Here is a 23,091-nt window from a genome sequence, read left to right as displayed (position 1 = left end):
CTTCATTCTTCCAAAAATGATATTGAAATCACAGGCCTCAATATATCTTATTGTACACTGGATGCAGACCTAGCCAAGCGTTATACAGTAACATGTACATAACAGCTAGAAATTCTGATTTAAAGGGCTTTACAGAATTTACAATGTGTTGGTTACTTCCCTAAGTTGAATGAATATCCCATTTTATGAATGAATGAGAAGCCTTAAGAGAAGAAATGACAGTATATTTACTTTTTTCTTCTTCTTTTTTTTTTTTTTTAAAGGCTTTCTCACCTGTTGTTCATTGAGATCCACTTTACCTGGAATTGGCAAAAATTGTCCCAGCAGAGATGTCATAGGGTTAGGCACATCTGATAAGAAAAAGTTTATATGAAGTTAATTGGATTGCTCATAGGTCATAAAGTTAAGCACATGCATAAGTGTTTTCAGGATCAAAGCCTAAACTTGTGGGAACAGATGTGCCATTTAGCATCTTTAAGCCTTTCTTTTATTAAAAAAAAAAAGACATTTCCAGAGTTTCTTTCATCTCCGCTTCTTTGTCATAGATTAGCTTGGAACCAAACTCATGCTTCCCCCACAATAAATATTGTTAATGGAGGGCCCAGAAGATATCTCTCCAGAAACATTTCTTTTAAATTTGCAAAAGGGTTGCATTTTGGAATTAAATACACCTCTACCCTGATATAACGCAACCTGATGTAACACGAATTCAGATATAAGGCGGCAAAGCAGTGCTCCGGGGGGGCGGGACTGCGTGCTCCGGCAGATCAAAGCAAGTTCAATATAACGCGGTTTCACCTATAACGCGGTAAGATTTTTTTGGCTCCCGAGGACAGCATTATACCGAGGTAGAGGTGTATTAAACAACTGCACACAGCCACCAAAGGCCATCACCAGTGTGTCAACAAGTTGACCATCGGAGGCCTTTACTCTTTGACCTTAAATGCATCAGAGTATGTTTAAAAATACTCCAAATGCAAATTTTATAGCCTAAAATACCTTTACAAATAAGTAACTGACAGAAACTTTCATTGTATTTATTTCGGACTCTTATTTTACAACTTTCAAAGTCAAAAGAATGCACTTGGAGCAGAAGTATTTGCCTATGAACAAGAAATTACTGCTAGAAAAATAAGGAGGAGGCCATAGCCCTAGAGGGGGTTTCTTTACATAGGTCCTGATTCAGCAATTCACTCAAGCACATGCTTAACTTGAAGTACGTGAACAGTCCCACTCACTTTAATTCATATTAATCCTCCACACCAGTTTGAAAAAAAAAAAAAGGATTAGACTGATGAAATGAATCTTGCTATCTGAAATTAATTTATAGATGCCTTCTTGCAGATGTTGTAAGAAAAAATGGAGCTCAGAAAAAAGCTGAAATTGGAAACTTTTGGGGTCCATCGCTCTGGGACTTTAATGGACTTAATTTCTGGTTCTTCTAATACTGGGCCTCCCATTGCCCTCTGTTTTATCCTATGAAGGTGAGTAAAATGGAAGAAAGTCTGGTCAAATGGGAGATAAAGACATATGGTAGTTTTCTGATATGGTTTCACCATCCTCTCCTCTGGAGATATTGTGACTGTAATAGAATTTGGAATTTCAATATAAATATTTTCCTCACTTTGGATCTTTCAGATTTATTCTTGGTAAGGGCCTTGTTTGGTTTTTTTACACTATATCAAATATGTTGGGCATCTGCAGAATCTACTGAAGTCAATCAGGGTTGGAAATGCTCTGCACCTTGTGAAATTGAGCCTGTTAGTCATGTTTTTACAGTGCCTAACATAATCAGACCCTAATCTCAGATTGGTGCCCATTGGCACTACTGCAATACAAACAACAGATAATAATAAAAACAACATGGAAGGAGACAATGGTAAGATGGCTCTTAAGAAAGTCATGCTGCTGGAGGAAAGAGAAGCTTACTAAAATGTTACCATTAAACTACATGTACATACAGCCAGGGCCGGCTCCAGGCACCAGCCCAGCAAGCAGGTGCTTGGGGCGGCCAAGGGGAAGGGGCGGCACGTTGGGCTCTTTGGCGGCAATTCGGCAGCGGGTCCGTCGGTCCCTCTCAGAGGGAAGGACCTGCCGCCGAATTGCCGCCTAAGAAGAAAGCGGCACGGTGGAGCTGCCACCAATTGTGATCGCGGCTTCTTTTTTATTTATTTATTTATTTTCCGCCGCTTGGGGCGGCAAAAATCCTGGAGCCGGCCCTGCATACAGCATTGCTGTTGTAGATGAAAATGTACTAAATCACTAAATATCTTAATGCTAAATCCATGCCCCTTCAGCTGTTTTTTATTTTTGGAGAAAGAGTAACATTTGGTGGCAAGCTTGGGTAAATGCAAGTGGGTGTCATCCTTGAGAATGCATGTGGCTTGGACAAACTGCTTCCTACTGAATGTAATCTGCTTATTAACATCATATGACCAATTCATTAATTTCAGCACATCTATTGTAGCAATCTTGTGGTCTTTTTGTGAAGTACCTAGCAGAAACCGTAAAATAATAAATAGTAATTGGTGGTAGTCCTGGCTCATCTCAGCACCAATGTTGCTTAGAAACACAAACACATAGATACACATTAATGATTTGTGGCATAATGTCTGACACATTATTTTAAATTTTCATTTTCTTTGTACCTGACTGAAGATAATTATGTTGGTTTTGATACTGGGGAACCAGATGAACTGTTTTCAGTTCTCTTGTGCCAGAGTTGTTTATGCAGAGTATTTGAGTACCTCCTTTCAACTGGCAGATCACCTGAAATACACCATAAATGATTAGTTTTCATCTAAGGATAGTCATTCTAGGCACATAGGTATTCTTATGAAAAACTTTGTATCTATCTGTCTGATTGCAGAATGCCACTGAACAGCTATGCTGCTGCTCCTCATCTCAGGTGGGAAGGATTTATAGCTTTCTAGACTCCCCAACCATGGAACTCTCCAGGACACGTTCCAATTACTAGTGCTGTGTTCTGTGTTTAGGATTTGGTCCTCAAGACAGAAATATGGCTCTGCAATGGTGTTTCATTTTGTTCACCCAACTATAACTATAGAGCAAGCATCTCTTTTTGGTTGTAGCCAACTCCACAGCTTGCTATGTTTCTAATGTTATATAGTAAATATAGACAAAATATAGTATAATTAAATATAAGCTCCTAGATCATGAGTTCTCTGGAACAGGGACTGCCTTCTCATTACTTGTCTGTATAGCACAGGCATAGTGGTCCCCTGACTGGGGCCTCTAGACTACTATAATACAAATAAATAAGCAAACAAATAAACATAATTTCCTTCAATGTGTACTGTTGCTGTCAGTTTCAAGAAGTAATTACCACTGGACTGGAATCTTTTCTGTGTGAACAGCTGGGGTCCTCCATTACATTTTGTGCAGTTAGTAACTTGCAGCTGGTTTCTCCTGCATTTGAATTCTGAAAAACTGCTTCCTTTTGGTTATTAGCCATATTACTAACAATTGCTTCTTTTACCTCTGCCTGACAAAATAAATAGTTTCACATCTTAAAAGGAATACTTTAAATGCTACCCTAAATTGCAGTGCCAGTAGGACAGGAGATGAAAATTTATAGCTGCATAAACAATGCATTTTAAAGCAAAAACTGTATTCAAACCTAATTTGGAGAATAGCTAGTTCTAACTGTTACAGCTTACGCTGAATGATTTTAATTTAATATTCAAATGAAAATACTTCTAAAGAATAACAATGGGTAATGCACAAAGACATATTTTACAGTAACAAAGCCGTTCCTTCCCTTTCTATACTGGCAATCATCAACTCAGTTCCACGCTGCCCTGGAGAAGCTAAGAGACTGCTTTAGCAAGTAATGTGAAACACATGAATTAGTCATAAAATACACAACTTGAGCCCTATGGACCCAAGGGATTTAATTTAATTAACAACTGAGCAATAACATCAGGACTGGAACCTAACAGTTTAAGCAGCATTCCCATACTAAGACATTTGTCACAGTGGTCAGTGAGTAAACTTTGGTGGTACTCTTCTTCAAATGGGAATTGCCACACCTTTACTCATTGGCAACACTATCCACCATAAAGCATTTGTCAAGCTGGTACATGGAAGAACTGTAGTACCCACTGCATAATGATCAAACCTCTGAATAAAGCCCTGATTCATTCAAAGCACACACTAAAGCACTCACCAGGAACCCCGGCACACCTTATCCATGACAGTGTTCTAGGGATGTCTAGCAAAAAGTTCTCCAACCTGGAATTTCTTTGTTTTTATGGTTTGTCTTTTATAAACCTAGGAAATTACATTTAAAAAACCCAAACACAGTAAGAGAATGTTAGGGTTGCAAAGTGAAGCACTCCAATAGTAGGAATTGCCAGTGTTATAGTTGTACCTCAGCCTTAACTCTGCCCCTTTGTATGCATGCAACATAATACAGGCTCAGATGCTAAGTGACAGCTGAGGGGTTTTTGGCACAGCTCAGGATGGGATATATGCAAAGGTAGCCATAAGCCACTTTTGTATTCTCTGACTGTACAGGGATGACTGGCCACAGTCCATGTGACTGCCTTAGGCAGAGGGGTAGCATAGAAGCTACTACACCATCCAAGATCCCCCTGGGCTGGGGAAATCCTTTGGGGGGCAGGCAAGGCAGCTATAGTGCATTACATTATCAAATAAAATGCATCTGCAGGACTAGTGTCTCTTTCGGGCCCTGATTTAGCAAAGTACTTATGCATGTGCACAGCCTCACTGGGTACGTCCATGTTGCCTGCAGACTGCCCACAGAAGCAAGTCTCCCAGCCCAGGATGAGACACTTGAGGAATTGAGGCTTGTGCTAGTGATCTAAAAAGAACTGTGCAGATAGTGCTTTGAAGTTGAGGCTTGGGTTGGAACTCAGGCTCTGAAGCCTACCCCCTTCCCCAGGCTTCAGAGCCCGAGCTCCAGCCCGAACCATGATATCTACACAGCCTACTTTCAGTGCAGTAGTGCAAGCCACTAACCTGAGTCTGTCAACCCAGACATCCCCATTCTCTTCAATGACAGCTGCTGGTCCTCAGCACTTTTGAAAATCAGCCACTTACTTAGGTGCCTAGCAGCCTGATCCAAAACCCCCTGAAGTCAATCAGAGTCTTTCCATTGACTTCAGTGGGTTTTAGGTTAGACCCTAAATGAGGATTTAAGAGCCTAACTTTACAGCCAAGATTTTCATAAATGGATGTCTAATGTTCTCTTTTTTCTTTTGTATGTGGAATATGTAGGACTGCATTTGAAAAAACATTTTACCCTTTGGCAGTTTAGGTGATTCCCGTTTTCAATTTCTACAATATTTTGCCTGTAAGATCAAAAACAAAGAACAAAAACTTTCAGAAAAATAACAATAACATCCTAAATTCATACTTACAAGTTCATCACAGACAGGAGCACTAGTCTGAGGTAAAGTGCTGGTATCACTGCAAGGTTCTGTCACACAAAATGGAAGGTTTTTTAAACAAACAATGAGGACAATGGCAAACATTAGGAGATCTTTTATACTATAGGTCTGAGGAAAAAAGATTTGGACATCACAGGATTGCGTAGGACACTGACAAAAATTAAAACAAGCACTCTGAAGGTGCAGCTAAGCTTGCATAAAAATGTTGAATATTCTCCTCTAACAGACTTCCTGTCAGGAATGTTGGGAAATGAGACCCCAGTATTGAGCCAGCTTGATGTTTCTCAAAATAGCTGGGAAAAATTATACATTTCTCAGTGATGTTATGTTAATAAAGGCTAATGAATGTGCAACTTGCCACTGGAGGGATTCTAATACCCGATCACATGACAAATGGCTATGAGATGCCTCATATATTAGAAGAAACAACTGGAGAACATGCTTTGTGGTCTGGCATCTATTTAAGGGCAGCTTTGTCTTTTTGACACTGGCTCATGCTAGGACTGATGCAGAGCAGAACAATCGCAGGGGGAGCTCCAAAAGGCAACATTCTTCAAGGATGCACAATCCCTCCAAGAGGTTCCAGGCATGCATACTGTAGGGAGCACACCCCCAGCATCACTGCTTAGGAAGATGCAGCATTATCCTTTCTGCATATCTGTCCAGCTCTGTATATCTGGCTTTACTCCTGTCTCTTCCCTCACCCCTTTGGGATGGCCCGTAAGCAAGGAATACTGTTGCACACAGGGAGTGCAACTGTGCATGGCCCTTATGCAATGGTGTAAGGCTCCTTTTGCCCATCCCATCCCCTCTCCTTCCCTTGTACACCTGTGTATGGAAGGGCTCAAAGTGGCCATTACTGAGCCCATGAGAAGAGAGATCACTCCTACCTACTTGAACCTGAGCAGTATCTTTTTAAAGGACCAGGGAGAAAACTATCCTTTAATTGAACTTGATGTCTTCACTTTTCAAGATAACCATTGAGCTACGATAATTTTTTTGAACACATTCTCTTTCAAACTTCTTCAGCTTCCTTATAGACATCAAAGTAAATAGAGGTACATGGATAGAAACAATACTGCCTAGAAATTAAAAACAATTCCTTTCAACCTCCATGATGTAAAGCCCACATTATCACATAGCAAGATCAAAGGTCACAAAGCTAACGTGCAATCAGAAATCAGAGCACTGGGGAACAATTCAGAGGATTGGTGATGGTATATCATACTTCTTACCTTTCAGTAACTGGTTCAAATTTGGGCCTTGTGAGTAATGACCAAAAATCATTCCCATTTAATAGCTGTTCAGTGGCTTATGTCACTTGAGCTTATGATTGCTGTCTTGTTTCTAATGTGTAAGCATCCACATTACACATTCCCAATTACAAGTGGCACTCATTGCTGGCAGACTCAGCAGAGAGGTCAAGATCTAAAATAACCTGAAGACTGATAATCTCCCTATCCCTAACTAGAGCAGCAGCTCCTCCTAAATTGGGGCTGAGGCACACTGATAAGGGAATGTGGAGAAGCTTGCACTGCTGTAACTGCTGCATGGATAAAGCTAAGATTTTGTCATGGTTATTTTTAGTAAAAGCCACAGACAGGTCATGGGCAATAAACAAAAATTCACGGAAGCCGTGACTGTCTGTGACTTTTGCTGATGCGGCTCCATGGTTTCCTCTACCACCATGGTGGCTGGGAGCTGTGGGGTTCCCCCTCTGCCTGTGGCAACTGGAAGCTGCAGGGGGGCCCCCTCCAACCACGGTGGCTGGGAGCTGAAGGGGGGGCCAAATTTCCCAAAGAAAAAACTGGACACCCTTAGCCACTCGCCAAAGGCGCCCCCTACCCACCCTACCGCGTGAGGCTGTCGCCTGTTGCTGGAACCCCGAGGGCCCACTCAGGAGGCTGTTGCCTGTCACTGGAACCTTACAGGGGGCCCCTGGGCCTGAGGCAGAGAATGTCATGGAGGTCTCTGGAAGTCAAGGATTCCGTGACTTCGATGACCTCCATAACATAAACATACTCTTATGCATGGATAAATAGAAGACTTCCATCTCCAATCCCATCACGCTTTAATGAGTGCTAACAAAAAATTAACTTAGAGGAGAAAAATAAACTAGAAATCATACAGGGACAGTCAATCATTTATACTGTCAGTTGTAGATAGGAGGAGACCAAATTAAAAAAATCAAACTCACAGTAGGTGACTTATCCAAACACTTACCATTGGAGGTACCTGGCAAGGCTTGTGACTGTACACAACTATTAAGCATTCCTTTGAATTGGTCATAACAAATACAATTATTCCCACCAGTAACTGGATCTAGTAGAGGTCTGAATACCTAGAGAAAGAGAATATGTTTTCTTTCATTCATTTCTTGAACTTCAACACATTTATAGAAAAATTTAACTATTTGATTTCAATTGTGAAAAATCATAGCCATTTAGTTCAAAGTTTAAGAGAAGGTTGCTCAGCTTGTGCAGTAACTGAGGTTCTTTGAGATGTGTGTCCCTGTGGGTGCTCCACTTCAGGTGTTGGTGCGTCTCGGTGCTGTCAATCGGAGATTTTCAGAAGCAGTGTCTGGTCGGGGTGTGTGTGCGCAGTAGCAGTCTCGCAGTGCCGCTGGTGCCTCATCTAGCATGCTTAGGTCCCGACCCCTTCAGTTCCTTCTCTACCGTGGAGTGTTTAGCTCGTACTCCGAATTAGAGGGGAGGAGGGTGGGTAGTGGAGCACCCACAGGGAGACACACATCTCAAAGAACCTCAGTTACTGCACAAGGTGAGTAACCTTCTCTTCTTCTTTGAGTGCTGTCCCTGTGGGTGCTCCACTTCAGGTGAATGTAGAGCAGTGCTCTCATGAGGACGGAAAGTCATTCGGAGTTCAGTTTGTTGCTGAGGCTAGTACAGTGAGGCCTAGTCTTGTGTCTGAGCTTGAACTGAGAGTAATTGTGTAGTGATTTGTGAATGTGTGTTAAGAGGCCCAGGTGGCCGCCCTGCAGATGTTTAGAATGGGCACATTGTGTAGGAATGCTATGGATGTAGAAAAAGCTCTTGTTGAGTGGGTTCTGATGCCCGGAGGGGCTTCAGTGTTGTGCAGTGAATAGCACATATGGATACAGCTGGATATGCATTTCGATAATCTTTGCGTAGATATGGCAGAGCCTCTGATCGTTCTGTTGTTGACACAAAAAGTAAAAAGTCAATTGGAAGAGCTTCGTTCCAAATAGATAAAATGCTAAGTGCATGTCCAGTGTGTGTAGGACCGCCTCTTGAGCGTTAGTGTGTGGTTTTGTATGAAATGTAGTTAAGTGAATCAGTTGGTTGAGATGGAACAAGGACGATATTTTGGGCATAAACTTAGGATGTGTTCTAAGTGTCACTTCATCCTTGAAGAATATTGTGTATTGCGGGTGAGCCACGAGAGCCCCTATTTTGCTGACTCTTCACACTGATACAATGGTGACCAGGAATGCCACTTGCATAGATAAGTGAAGTAATGAGCATGTGGCTAAGGGTTCGAATGGGGCTCTGGTTAGACTTCTGAGCACCAGATTTAAGTCCCATACTGGCATGGGTTCTCAGATATCTAGGTATATGTTCTATATGCCCGCGAGAAACTGCTTAGTAATCGGGTGAGCGAATATCGAAGTCCTGTCTACCTGTTGATGGAAGGCCGTGATGGCGGCAAGATGAACTCTATGTGAGCTCATAGTAAGCCCTGAGTTCTTTAGGGATAATAAATATTGCAGGATTAGTGGAAGTGGTGCCTTGCTTGCAGATATTTGTTTATTCTGGCACCATAGGAAGAATCTTTTCCATTTTTGGAGGTAAGTAGTACGCGTGTTGTGATTCCTGCTGTTTATTAACACTTGTTTTACATGTTCTGAGCAGGTTAGTTCGTCGTGGTGGAGCCATGAAGGAGCCACGCCTTCAGGTGAAGTTTCTCTGGGTCTGGATGGAGGACTTGACTATCGTCCTGAGAGAGAAGATTCTATAGGCCAGGGAGAGTGAACGGTGTGCAGATCACTATGGGTGTCAGGTAAGGGAACCATGTCTGTCTGGGCCATGTTGGTACTATGAGTATTATTTTGGTCCTGTCGGTTTGTATTCTGTGTATTACTCTGGAGATTAGAGGTATTGATGGGAATGTGTACAGAAGGGGAGCGTTCCATTTGATGAGAAAAGTGTCCCCTAGGGATCGTGCCCCTAGTCCTGTTCGTGAGCAAAACTTTGGGCATTTCTTGTTTACTGATGTCGTGAACAGGTCTATGTGTGGGGATCCCCATATGTAAAATATGTGTTGTGTTATTTCGTCATTCAGTTCCCATTAGTGCTCTTGGGAAAATTGTCTGCTTAATGTGTCTGCCGTCATGTTCAGTCGACCCGGGAGGTATGCTGCTGTAATAGTGATGTTGTGTTTTATGCACCAGTTCCATAGTTTTAAGGCCTCTGTGCATAAGGAGTGCGAACATGCTCCACCCTGTTGATTTATACAGAACATACACACAATGTTGTCCGTCAGAACCCTTATAATTTTGCCTCATATAAGAGGGAGGAAATGAAGGCATGTTTTGTGGAACGTGCGTAATTTGAGCAGGGTTGATATGTAAATGTGTTTCAGTGGGGACCACTTGCCTTGGACTGAATATTGGTTTAGGTGAGCTCCCCATGCGATCAGTGAAGCATCTGTTGTGATTTGTATGGATGGTGGATCCTGTTGAAATGGGATGCCTGAGCAAACGTTTATTGGGTTTGTCCACTATCGTGTGTGAATGTAGAACCTCTGGGGTCGGTGTAAGTCTTTTGTTTAGGCTGTGCTTTTGTGGAATCTATACCGAGCTCAGCCATCCTTGAAGGCAGCGCATGTAGAGTCTGGCGTGTTTTACAACGAAAGTGGTAGCTGCCATATGTCTCAAGAGTTGTAGGCAGGTGTGTGCAGACACCCATGGGCTGTCTGAGACCACCGACATGAGGGAGGTCATTGCTGTGAATCGGGGTATTGGAGTGATGCTTTAGCCTCCACTGAGTCCAGGTGTGCTCCTATGAAGTCCAAACATTGTACTGGAGTTAGGATAGATTTCTTTTAATTGATTTGTAGCACTAGGGAGTGAAAAAGAGAGATGTTTTCTCGAGTAATGCGTAATGTTTCTGTCAAGGTACGGCCTTTTAGCAGGTGATCATCTAAGTATGGGAATATCAATATTCCCTGTCTGCGCAAATAAGCAGCTACCACCACTAGGGTTTTGGTAAAGACACATGGAGCGGTCAACAGTCCGAATGTCAGTACTCTGTATTGGAAGTGATCTTGTCCCACTGTGAATCATAGAAATCGTCTGTGAGCGGGATGGATGGCAATGTGAAAATACGCATCTTGCAGGTCCAAGGTTTAGAACCAGTCACCTTCTTCCAGCGCAGGGATGATAGAGTTCAGTGTGACCATTTTGAATCTGTGGGTACGGACAAATTTGTTGAGTTTTCTGAGATCTAGTATGAGTTGCCAACATCCATTTTTCTTTTTAGAGTCAGGAATTAATGGAAATAAAATCCCTGCCCTGTGTTGTGTTGGAACTTGTTCCACCGCCCCTAGTTGTAGAAGGTGATGTACTTCTTGTCTCAATAGGTGCTTGTGAGAAGGGTCCCTGAAGAGGAACGGAGAAGAGGAGACGGGTAGGTGGGATGGAGGTAAAGGGGATGGTATAACCCATTCGAATGATCTCTAAAACCCAATGGTCCGTGGTGACAGAGGCCCACGGATGGTAAAATGGTCGAAGCTGATGACCAAAGTTTTGGATCGTTTGTTCCATTGGCGCTAATGGTCGGGGGAGGTCGGTCAGACCCTTGATCAATGTTTTAAAATTGTGTCTTGTTTGGTGGTGCTTGGGACGTCGCAGCCTGAGATTGGGTAAGGCAATATCTCTGTGGTCTGTGCCTTTGTCTTTGATTGTCGTATGGTCTCTGCTGGCGTTGAGACGTGCTGTCTCTGTTACCATTGTAAGGCTGGTATCTGCATCTCCTGTTAGGGTGTGTGTAGATCCTGAGGGTCCTCAGTGTGGCCTTCATGGAATGGAGGACCTCATCCTTCTTAGCGGAGAAGAGCTTGTCCCTGTCAAAGGGAATGTCCTCTACCTTGGTCTGGAGTTCCCTTGGGATATCAGATGAGTGCAACCAGGATGCTCTGTGCATGACGACAGCTGTTGCCGTCATGCATGCCACTGTGTCCACCACATTGAGGGATGTCTGGAGCGCTGTTCTAGCAATACGTTGTCCCTCATTGACAGTGGCATGGAATTGGTCTCTTTTTTCCTCTGGAATTTCCTGGATGAAATCATTCAGTTTTATATAATTATCATGATCGTACACAATGTGAAATTGGCTGTGTGGAATTCAAGAGTCGCAGAAGAGTAAACTTTTTGCCCCAAGAGGTCTAGTCTCTTCCAATCCTTGTCTTGTGGTGTGGATTTGAATTGAGGATATTTGCCCCACTGGTTGACCGCATCCACCACTAAGGAGTTAGGCTGTGGGTGTGAAAAAAGGAAGTCCATGACTTTATTTGGCACATAGTATTTCCTGTCCATATGCTTATGGGTGGGGGGATGGTGGCAGGTGTTTGCCACACCGTTTCTAAAGGTTCCATCAGAGTGTCGTTTATGGGCAAAGCTATTTTTGTCATTGATGAAGTGTGTAGGATCTTGAGGAGTTGGTGTTGCGTCCCTGGTACCTCCTCAAGAGGAATATTTTGGCTCTATGCCACCCACCGGAATAAGTCTTGAAAGTGTTTGAAATCGTCTGTACTAGTGGGAGGCGGGGGCATAACTGCCTCATCAGCGGAACAGGAGTTGTGATCAGGGGATGTTTAATTTTCTGTGGTCTCATCCCTATCTTTCTCCACCTCCTCTGTCACCTCAGAGGGCTCGGGTACCAATGTCATTACAGAGCGTATGGGTTTCCTGTGGGAAGTGGGAGGTCTGTGAAATTGAGTCCTGTAGGCTGCCCATGGGTCCCATTGTGGCCACTGAATGGGAAATGGAATGGGAGGGCACATCCATGGATTAGTGAGCCATGGGGGGAAGTCCCTGGTGCTCTGTTCCCTGGGTCTATAACGAGGTTCCTGCTGGGGAGGAGTGTTCAGATGAGAAAACTGCCTCCTCCATGTTGTCCTCCTCATCACTCGAAAAATGTGGAGCACTGGGAGATTCTGGTTGGTCCAGTGCAGTAATGGCAAGCAAGCAGTGCCGAACAGTGGAGATCTGGGAACAGAGAACATTTCCATATCTGACAAGTCCATAAGGGGGATTGGTACCATTGTATGCGGTGCTGTATCCTTCTGCGTTGCCGTCCTAGGTGGAAGTGAGCCCGGTGCCGACCCTTTGTGTGTAGCCTTCTTCGGTGCCGATGAGCTTGGTGCCGGAGGGGGAGCCATCACAGGTGGTTGAGGTTGTGGTACTGTGCCCTTTGTAGGGGTAGTCGGAGCTGTGGAGCAGGAGGTCTCTTTGTGCCTGCTACTTGACTCCTTTCTCCTGCCGGCAGAGCTCATGGAGCGGACGGTATCGGAGGTGCCCGATGCATCAATGGTGCTCATTCTCGAGGAGGTCGGCACCATGGGTAGCGATCTTGCTGGAGACCATTCTTTTTTAACAGTTCTTGGCTTGGTGGAGACATGACCCTTTTCCTCGATTTTGTAGAGGAGTTGGCACTTAGTCTGTCCATGGAGGATGCGCTGCAGAGTCCCTTGTTGCGGGTTGTCCAGGGCCCAATGTAGGAGTGAGGGATTTCTCCATTAGAATAAGTTTAAGATAAAGATCCCTATCTCTCATTGCTCTTGCTTTGAGATTGTTGCAGTGAGCGCACTTCTGAAGTATGTGTGACTCACTTAAGCATCGGACATATAAGGAGTGGCCATCAGAAATTGGTATTGCGTCCTTACATGAAGTACATCTTTTAAATCCTGGGAAGCCAGGCATATTTATGAAAAAGGGGGATGGGAAAATGAAAGGTTTTTTTATGGCTATCTAACTAAGTTTAGCTAATGCTAACTTTAACTATATTAATTAAAATAACAAATTACTAATAAAAAAGGGTAATAACTATGCTATCTAACTTAACCTAATGTTTTTGAAGGTTTTAGAGACATTGCTACCGGACTCTGTCTCAAGCCGAGGATGGCTGAGAAGGAACTGCAGGGGTCGGGGTGTGTGTGAGCTAGATGAGGCACCAGCGGCACCGCGAGACTGCTACTGCACAGGCGCATCCTGACCAGACACTGCTACCAAAAATCTCAGATTGACTGTGTGACGGGTTGGGTCACAGAAACTCCCTCAAGACTGTCACTAGATGTGCTGGGATACCACTGAGAACAAACCCCCCTGCCAGAAAAGGCTTCCCTCCACTCCCATCTTGCTGAGCTAGACACACCAGTTGGCTCCAGCACAGACCAAGAGGCTGGGCCATGCCCCCCTGCAGTTCACAGAAACTAAGATTCACTTGGCCCAAGAGTTTCTCAGTTAACAGGAACTTTCCCAGCATCCAGTATTCAGTTTTTCTGGGAGCCTAAACCCCAAATAAATCTGTTTTACTCTCTATAAAGCTTATGTCCATGAATGATTCAGCTTTTTGCAGGTCGAAGCCATTGTTTACATATTAGTTTGAACGTTCCCAGGAAAGCTCAGATGTGGATGGGCGTCTCCCAAAGTCCATTGTCAGATAAGTGTTTCTTGAGTGGGCACTTACTGAGACTAGTCCTTTCTCAAGAAGCTGACCAAATGCTTCACTGAGGCTACTTAGAATCAAACACATTGATATACAAGTACATAGCCAATACTCATAACTTCAAATACAAAAATGATACACACACACAGACAGAATAATCATAACCAGCAAACTACAACATTTCCATAGACACACCACTTGACCTCCTCTGTACAAGACCTGGTGCCATCATAGGACCCTGGTTGCAACAATGATCTATACAGTCACGGTTCATGTCAGTAACATCACAGACGGGACACACTGACACCTGAAGTGGAGCACCCACAGGAACAGCACTTGAAGAAGAAGATTTGGTTATCCAAAAACTTGATTTACAATTACCTTGAAATTTAGGGGGGACATGGTGCACTGGTGCAATCGCTACTAGAATATTATGTCCAGTTGTGATGTCCAAAACCCCAAAAGGATACTGATTAAATTGGAGAGCCATCGATGGGACAGGAGAATGATTAAAGGATTGGAAAACATGCTTTACAGACTCAATAAGCTCAGTCTGCTAAGTTTATCCAAAAGAAAAAAAAGGCTAAGGGTGACTTGATCACAATCTATAAATACCTACATGGGGAACAAAATTTTGATATAGGGCTCTTCAGTCTAACAGACTGAACAAGATCCAATGGCTGGAAATGGAAGCTAGACAATTTAATACTGGAAATAAGGTAAAAAAATTAAGTGAGTGTAATTAATCATTGGAACATCTTACCAGGGGTTATGGTGAATTCTCCATCACTGACAATTTTAAATCAAGATAGGATTTTTTCTAAAAGATATGCTCTAGTTCAAATATGAATTAATTCAAGGAAGTCCAGTGGCCTGTGTTATACAGGTCAGAATAGATGACTACAGTGGTCTCTTCTGGCCTCACAGTCTATGTTTCTATTATATTTATATGATCTAGAGATAGTCAGAGAGGTGTATAAGACTATTTCAATCTATCTAGTACTAGTAGATACTAAAATAAAACCTTGTGAAAGAAAGCTGAACACACTACTACTGTTTTCTTGTTCACGAACATATCTTTGTATTTTAAATGCAGGGCACTTATAATTGCATCATCTGTAATACCTGTTTTTTATTTGCAAATTTAAGTTATGAACAGAAATTACAACAAACACAGACCACCTGATCTGGAACTTCACAATCAGGTGATCAATTTAAGTTAAACAATGGTCCCTTTGAATATGTGTTAACTACTTACGATAAACAATCTGTTCCACATAACTTTGTTAGACACTACGGGCATGGCTACACTTGCAGATGTAGAGCACTGTGAGTTAAACCAGCCCTCAGAGAGAGAGCAGTAGGGAAAGCGCTGCAGTGTGTTCACACTGTCAGCTGCAAGCGCACTGGTGTGGCCACATTTGCGGCACTTGCAACGGCATTGGGAGTCGTGCATTATGGGCAGCTATCCCACAAAGCACCTCTTCCCATTCTGGGGCTCTGGCTTGTGGGAAGGGGGCGGGGGTATGTGGGGCATTCTGGGTCCTGTCCCAATGCCCCGTGATGCATCGCTTCGCATCCCAGCAATCCCTGTGCTTCCATCCACATTTGGCACCCTCTTTCAACGTTTTTTGTACTGTGCGCTTTGTCTTCCCTTTTGGTCTGCGGGAATGGATCCCGAAGTGCTGAGGAATATGCTGATAGGTCTCGCCAGCACATCACGTTTGGCAGTCGAGTTACTCCTTAAGCTACAAACTGACAGTGAGGAGTCCGACAATGATGTCGACTCGCATAATGCATATGACACGAGATTGCTTGTGGCATTCACGGACATGCTCATCACCGTGGAATGCTGCTTTTGAGCTTGGGAAACAAGCACTGAGTGGTGGGATCACATCGTCATGCATGTCTGGGATGACGAGCAGTGGCGGCAGAACTTTCGGATGAGAAAAGTCACTTTCATGGGACTGTGATGAGCTCGCCCCCCACCCTACGGTGCAAGGACACGAGATTGAGAGCTGCCCTGTCGGTGGAGAAGCAGGTGGTTATTGCAATCTGGAAGCTGGCAACTCCGATCGGTCGCTAACCAGTTTGGAGTGGGAAAGTCGACCATTGGAATTGTGTTGATGCAAGTTTGCAGGGCCATTAATTGCATCCTGCTCAGAAGAACTGTGACTCTGGGTAACATGCATGACATTGTGGCTGGCTTTGCACAAATGGGTTTCCCTAACTGCGGAGGGGCGATAGATGGGACGCACATTCCAATTCTGGCACCAGCCCACCTAGCCTCTGAGTACGTTAATTGGAAGGGGTATTTCTCTATGGTTCTCCAGGTGCTTGTGGACCACCGTGGGCGTTTCATTGACATTAACGCAGGCTGGCCTGGAAAGGTGCATGACGCACGCACCTTTTGGAACACTGGCCTCTTCAGGAAGCTGCAAGCTGGGACTTTCTTCCCATACCAGAAGATCACCGTAGAGGAAGTCGAAATGCCCATTGTGATCCTTGGAGAGCCCGCTTACCCTTTAATGCCGTGGCTCATGAAATCCTACACAGGGAGCCTTGACAGCAGCAAGGAGCGGTTCAACAACAGGCTGAGTCGGTGCAGAATGACTGTGGAGTGTGCTTTTGCCATTTAAAGGGCTGCTGGCGCTGTCTGTATGGGAAGCTGGACCTGGCTGATGACAACATCCCCACGGTTATATCCGCATGCTGTACCCTCCATAACATTTGTGAAGGGAAGGGTGAAAGATTCACTCAGGGATGGAACTCGGAGGTTCAACACCTGGAGGCTGAATTTGAACAGCCAGAGAGCAGGGATATTAGAGGGGCCCAGCACAGGTCTGCAAGGATTAGGGATGCCTTGAGGGAGCAATTTGAGGTTGAAAGCCACCAGTAATGTTTGGTGCCCTGCACAGGAGTGAAGAGCGGTGGTTCCAATGTTAGTAGGAATCTGTGTTTGCTACACTGACTTGCAGTGCCTGTTGCTTTCCTGGGCTAAGATATCTTTTCCTTAATGCAATAATAAAGAATGTTTACAAAGCCAAGAAATCCATTTATTGAAAAGAAAATTCATTTATTGAAAAGAAACACAACTGCTTTGGAAACAGAAAGGGCAAGGGGGTGGGGTGGGGAAAGGTTCAATCACAGATTTGCATATGTCCTGTTATCACACTCAGCCTTCCTGTCTGGAGTGCTGTGCAATGGGTGCTGCACTTCAGGCTGGCTAAAATGCATGGTGATGGGGGTTGAGTGCAGTGGGTAAGGGTTGTAGTTTGCAAGGCTGGGTGGTGAAGCTACAGGTGTTGGAGGCAGCTGGTGATGATAAGAACCCGGAGGTGGGGGAAAGTGGGTTGGAGGTGACATGGGGGCACAAGGGAGAGTTTTGGAACAAGGGATGCAGGTGGGGGTGGGTGCGGTAGTGCTCCGCCTGCATTGCTACGAGCGCCTGTATCGAGTCCGCTTGGCGCTCCATAATGCTTAGCAGCAGCTACATGCTTTGGTGACGGCGATCTGCATTCTGCTGGCGGACCCTCCTTTCACTCTCCCACCATTCCTGCGCTTTTTGATTTTCATTAAGGGACTGCTGCATTACTTCATGCAGCATGTCCTCTTCATTTCTACGTGGCCACTTCCTTATTCTTTGGAGCATAGGCTCTGACTCCGTGGGGAAAAACTGGTGGTGCTCTGTTGAAAAACTTTGGGTGCTCTGCACCCACCGGCAGCTCCCCGCCCCAGCTCACCTTCGCCTCCGCTCCACCTCTGCCTCCTCCCCTGAGCATGCCGCGTGCCTGCTTTTTCCCCCTAGCTCCCAGCGCTTGCTGTCGAGAAAACAGCTGTTTCATGCGGCAAGTGTTGGGAGGGAGGGGGGAGGAGGGGGAATGCGGCGCGCTCCGGGAAGAGGCGTGGCCAGGGTGGGGATTTGGGGAAGGGGTTCAATAGGGGCAGGGAGGGGGCGGAGTTGGGGTGGGGACTTTAGGGAAGGGGTTGGAATGGGGGCAGGGCAGGGGCGGGGAAGGGGTGGAGTTGGGGCGGAGCCGGGGGGCAGAAGCACCCACTGGCACTGGGGAAAGTTGGCGCCTATGCTTTGGAGTCTTTCGGCCAGTGATAATAAGGACAGCTGAGATCTCAAGGTTGCATCTGTAAAGCCAAAATGCAACACTTAACAGAGGCAGCATTGTTCACACCAGACAGAGCAATGATTCACCCATACTTAAAGACAAGCACAGTCTACACAATAGCAGAATTTGCCCGTCCCAAAGCGAACGCACATAACCCACAGGAGCAAGGGGGACTGATTGTTTCACGGCCATACTGTCCTCTGGGCTTCTGTGCCTTGGGGAGAGCTAACAGCTGCAGGGGGCCCCTATACTGAACACTGTCCCCACATTTTCCACAGGAGTTCGTCCTGGAAGATATCTCGCTGCTGAGGGTGACCTGGAAAGCAAGGGAGGGTCTTCTACTGCCATGCGGCTTCCACCCTGGCCCATATGCAGCTTGCCTGTGTGCAGCAATGGTCCCCCCCAGACCTCACGGCACAGTGGCGCGGGCATGTTAGCCTGACTGGGACAAGGAGCACAGTAGCTCTGACAAGGAACCTGCGCAAACGCATTACCCAGCTTCTGCATGAGACCTTTGAAGAGAGCACTGAGGCCGATTACCACGATGTGAGAGCACATCAACGCCCTATTACGCATCTAGGCATGCATGCAGCCCTAACCCTCCTCGCTCCAAGAGCCCGCACTGAACAACTTACTTCCCAAAATAAAAGCCACTTACTGGGCACTTCCTCTGGTGTTTGTCCTTCCCCAAGCACCGTCCACTGCGACTGGCTACCTTCCTCCTGGCTTGAGAATAGCTCCTGGCTGCATGCATCTAGGGATGCCAGGCTGTCTCCCTCCTCCTCAGCACCCTTGCTCCCGCTTTCCTCCCCCTGACTTGTTGAACTGGTCTCTGAAGTGCCATAGTGGTACTCGGAGTGGATGTGGGGTCGCCCCCAAGTATTGTGTCCAGCTCTTCGTAGAAACGGCAGGTCACAGGGGCAACACCGGAGTAGTGGTTTGCCTTGCGGGCTTTGTGGTAGGCATTCCGCAGCTCCTTCACTTTAACCCTGCACTGTAGTGCGTCCCGGTCATGGCCCCTTTCCATCATGTCCCTTGATATCTGACTGAAGGTATCATAATTCCTACGGCTGGAGCGCAGCTTGGACTGAACAGCTTCCTCCTCCCAAACACTGATGAGGTCCAGCACCTCATCATTGCTCCATACTGGGGATCGCCTGGCGCGTGGAGGCATGGTCACCTGGAAAGATTCGCTGAGACCACTCCATGCCTTGCTGAGCAAACAGGAAGGGGATTTTCAAAATTCCCAGAGAATTTAAAGGGCAGGTCTGACGGTTAGTCACCTGAGGGCAGGGCAGTAGAGTTCAAAGTGATGACCAGAGTGGCTAGAACAGGCATTGTGGGACACTTCTGGAGGCTAATCAGAGCGCATTAATAGACTAGGGCGTCCACACTGGTGCTGCGGCACTCCAGCTGGGGTGCAGCAAGCGTTATTCTTCTCGTCGAGGTAGATTACCAGGCGCGCCCCAGCCGTGGAGTCCGGGTGCTCTACGTGCCTTGCCAGTGTGAACGCGTCGTGAGTTAGGGTGCCCGGGGCTGATTTAATGCGCTCTAACTCGCAAGTGTAGCCATGCCCTACAAATCATGATCTTAATAATGACAATGGATTTATGGCTTATTACAACAATCTGTAACCCACTAGCCTCCCTTTTTTGTCCTATGACTGCAGAGGTGCTAATGAGCCACTTCACCTTGAAAGGTCCCTTAGAAAGTGTGATAGCTACTTATGCTAAACAATCTGTTCCACCTTGTATTTAGCTACAACATTCTGAGTACCTTTCCCAGACTTGAAGAAGAGCACTGCTTAGCTTAAAAGCTTGTCTCTTTCACCAATAGATGTTGGTCCAGTAAAAGATATTACCGCACCCACCTTCTAATATCCTGGGACCAACACGGCTACAACACTGCAAACAACCATAGAAAAGTTGGATATTTCACATATCTTGGCTGCATTGTAAGTACAACAGGTGGACCAAAGACATTAAAGAGAGAATAGTGAAAGCCAGACATGCCTTTGTAACTCTAAAGCCCATCTGTAGAAACAGAAATCTTGCCATCCAAAGTAACTTTGACTATTTAACACCATTGTAGAGTCAGTTTTACTATACCATACTGAAACTTGGAGACTTATTAAGACCTTACTATCTAAACTCCAAATTTGCATAAACAACTAGCAGCCTTAGACAAATCCTCAATATCAGATGGCCAGAAAAAAATCACTAAGGAAGAACTCTAGAGGAGAATGAAACAGAAACCAGTAGCACAGGAAATGACAGAAAAAAAATGAAGATGGCTAGGACATACATGGAGGAAAGACCCAAATAGAATAACAAGATGGGTGTTGGACTGGAACCTCTGGGGTAAGCAGCAACAAGACCAAGGATAACATGGAAATGCACAATACAAGCAGAATTGAAAGCTATCAAAATGACATGGTGAACCTAAGACTGCAGCAGGAGACTGGCAAAAATGGAAGGCAATGGTGAAGGTCCTATGTTCTACATAGAAGAGAAGAATAAAAGAGACAAAGAAATTGTAGCTAATACAACTTATATAGTAATGACTTTAAAGCATCTTATGCTTTCTCTTTATATGGGAACTGTGCTTATTCACACACATAAATCAAGAAAACATTTATAAATAGAAATCTCTATTTTGTTGAATCTTACTGGTATCATTCTGACATTTTGATTGATTGTTCCTTCTGGAGGGCAGGTACTTAGTGACAAAACATTAGAATTTCTTTGTTGCATCATTAAGGAAGACAGAAAATGGACGTTGTATGAGTGCGACAGTGAATAAGGTGGATATGTATGTTTAGCTTCTTCTGAAGGATTTAGGTCTTGTAGCTTCTGACATTTTCCAAGGATTTCATTATGATTGTCTTCTACAAGTGGCTGTATTTTGACCTTGAGTATTGTATTTTGACTTTCAATAGTAAGAGGGTATTTGAATTGATCCAGCAAAGTTTCTCCAATAGCCATAGCGCATAAATGACTGTCTTGACTGGAGTGAAACCCTTCTTTACCAGGTTTATTAATTACTGTATTTTCAAAGTTAAGGTTTTCAGAATTAAATGGACTATTTTGACTAAATATTTCAGTGATAAATCCATCTTCTGTACTTGAAATTCCACCAAGCAGTGTCTGATTTTCCATAGCCACAGTTCGAATCTCAGTTTGTTCATATCTGTTTTTCTCCTGGGGGATATTTAACTTTACTAGATCAAAATTCTTCTTGGTAAGTCTTTCCTCTATAAAATAAATAGCATAATTTTAACAAAACTACAAACACACACAATTAAAGGTGAGCCCAAACCAAAGTCTAATTCCAAACAAACCCACATGTTGGCAAAATTCATAACCAGAACTGAATTTGCAGCTGAAATTTTAGCAATTTAAAAAAAATGCAAATCCAACACTTTATATTATATTATAGCAACTGTTAGTCACGTTAGCTCCATATAAATATTATTTATATTACAGTAGTGCCTAGAGTCCAGGGCAATATTGTGCTAGCCACTCTACAAATATATAACAGAGACATACCCTGAAGACTAGTTTACTATCATTCTCAATACTCAAAGGGGGGTGGGATGGATTCTCATATTCAACCCCAAGGGAGACGGGAGTGTGGTGCGGAGACAATCCTCTAACCCCAGGGGACAGAGGAGAGAAAACAGGGCAAGTGCAAAGAAGGGTAGCGACACGAGAAAAGGTTTTATTATTCCTATTGTGCCTAGGAGCCGGAGTGATAGATTTGCATCCAAAATCTCCAGGGATCTGGGCAAGAAACAACTAGTGCCCAGACTCCAGGATGGGGTGTGTGAAGGAACTAGTAGATTGTGGTTTCTAAACACTGCCTGTGTTATCATTTGCAGAAGAAGAAAGGGGAGATTGGGACCCCAGTGGGATCATGAGCCTCAACCCTCTGTGTGTGACTGGATTTTGAGCCTGCCCCATATGAGAGGGACATGGGTTTGATCCCCAGTGGGGCATAAGGGAGGCTGGATTGTGACCCCCATCTCCGCCAGAGCACTGTGGGCTGCATTAGGGACAGCTCTCCCATGTGTGGCTCACGATACTCCCTCTATCTGCAGGTATAACGTGCATTCGGACCCCCTATCCCGGGATCACCCCGCAGCTGAGGGGGACGTGCAGTGGGACACCCCATGTCGGGGCTGGAGAGCATGCCCCGCCCCGTGCGTGGGGCAACAGGGTGTGCTCACTACCCCGGGGCGATCAGGCTGCAGCCTCCTTCACCTTCCCCTCGCCCCGCAGCGAGCTCCCGCCTTTCCCCCTCCATCCCCCTTCCGGCTCCGTGCTGAGACCGAGAGGGGTCTGCGTGCCGAGACCCGCCGCCGCGCGCCCTGGGACCGTTGGGGCCGAGAGAGAGGAGGGGGGCCGGGAGCGCCTGCGCGAGAGCCGCGAGGGGGGGCGCGAGGGGCCTTCTCTAGGACTGGTGGAGTCACGTGGCGAGGGCCAAGGCGGGTCCCCAGCCCACTTCAGGCCTCGCGCGGACTGGCTAAGGAGAGCTGCGTGCGCGGGACAACAAAGGCGGGCGCGGGAGCCCCGGGGAATGCCGCCGCGCGCAGAAGCAGGGCTGCATTCTAGGGCAGTGTCCGAGTCCCTCCCCGGCTTCCGCGTGGCTGCCCCCGCCCGGCCCAGCAGCGCGTGGGAGGACGGAGGGCAAGGGACCAGAGAGCGCGCTCTGCACCACGCCGCCTCCGGCCCAGCCCGGGAACGGCCATTTTGAGAGGGTCCGTCCGTTCCCCTCGTGGGGACAGTGCTCAGCAGCGTGTACTCATGCTCTGCGAGCACGGAGACTTCA

General features: G+C 45.5%; 1 protein-coding gene across 1 annotated transcript; it reads right to left on the bottom strand.

Moving 5' to 3' along the window:
- Nucleotides 1-273: 273 nt before the first annotated feature.
- On the bottom strand, nt 274-22,566 carry TESMIN (testis expressed metallothionein like protein; the record flags this gene model as incomplete). Its single annotated transcript, XM_026657654.2, has 7 exons — nt 22,524-22,566; nt 20,931-21,514; nt 7,659-7,776; nt 5,406-5,464; nt 3,347-3,505; nt 2,649-2,769; nt 274-350 (listed from the first exon to the last, which is right to left on the bottom strand). Coding segments are annotated over exons 1-7 (1,161 nt in total), but the record flags the coding sequence as incomplete, so codon positions are not given.
- Nucleotides 22,567-23,091: the final 525 nt, after the last annotated feature.

Source organism: Terrapene carolina, unplaced genomic scaffold (assembly GCF_002925995.2).
Source record: "Terrapene carolina triunguis isolate 2854851 unplaced genomic scaffold, T_m_triunguis-2.0 Scaffold261, whole genome shotgun sequence".
NCBI classification, from domain to species: domain Eukaryota; kingdom Metazoa; phylum Chordata; order Testudines; family Emydidae; genus Terrapene; species Terrapene triunguis.
This window is presented reverse-complemented; position numbering and strand designations above follow the sequence as displayed.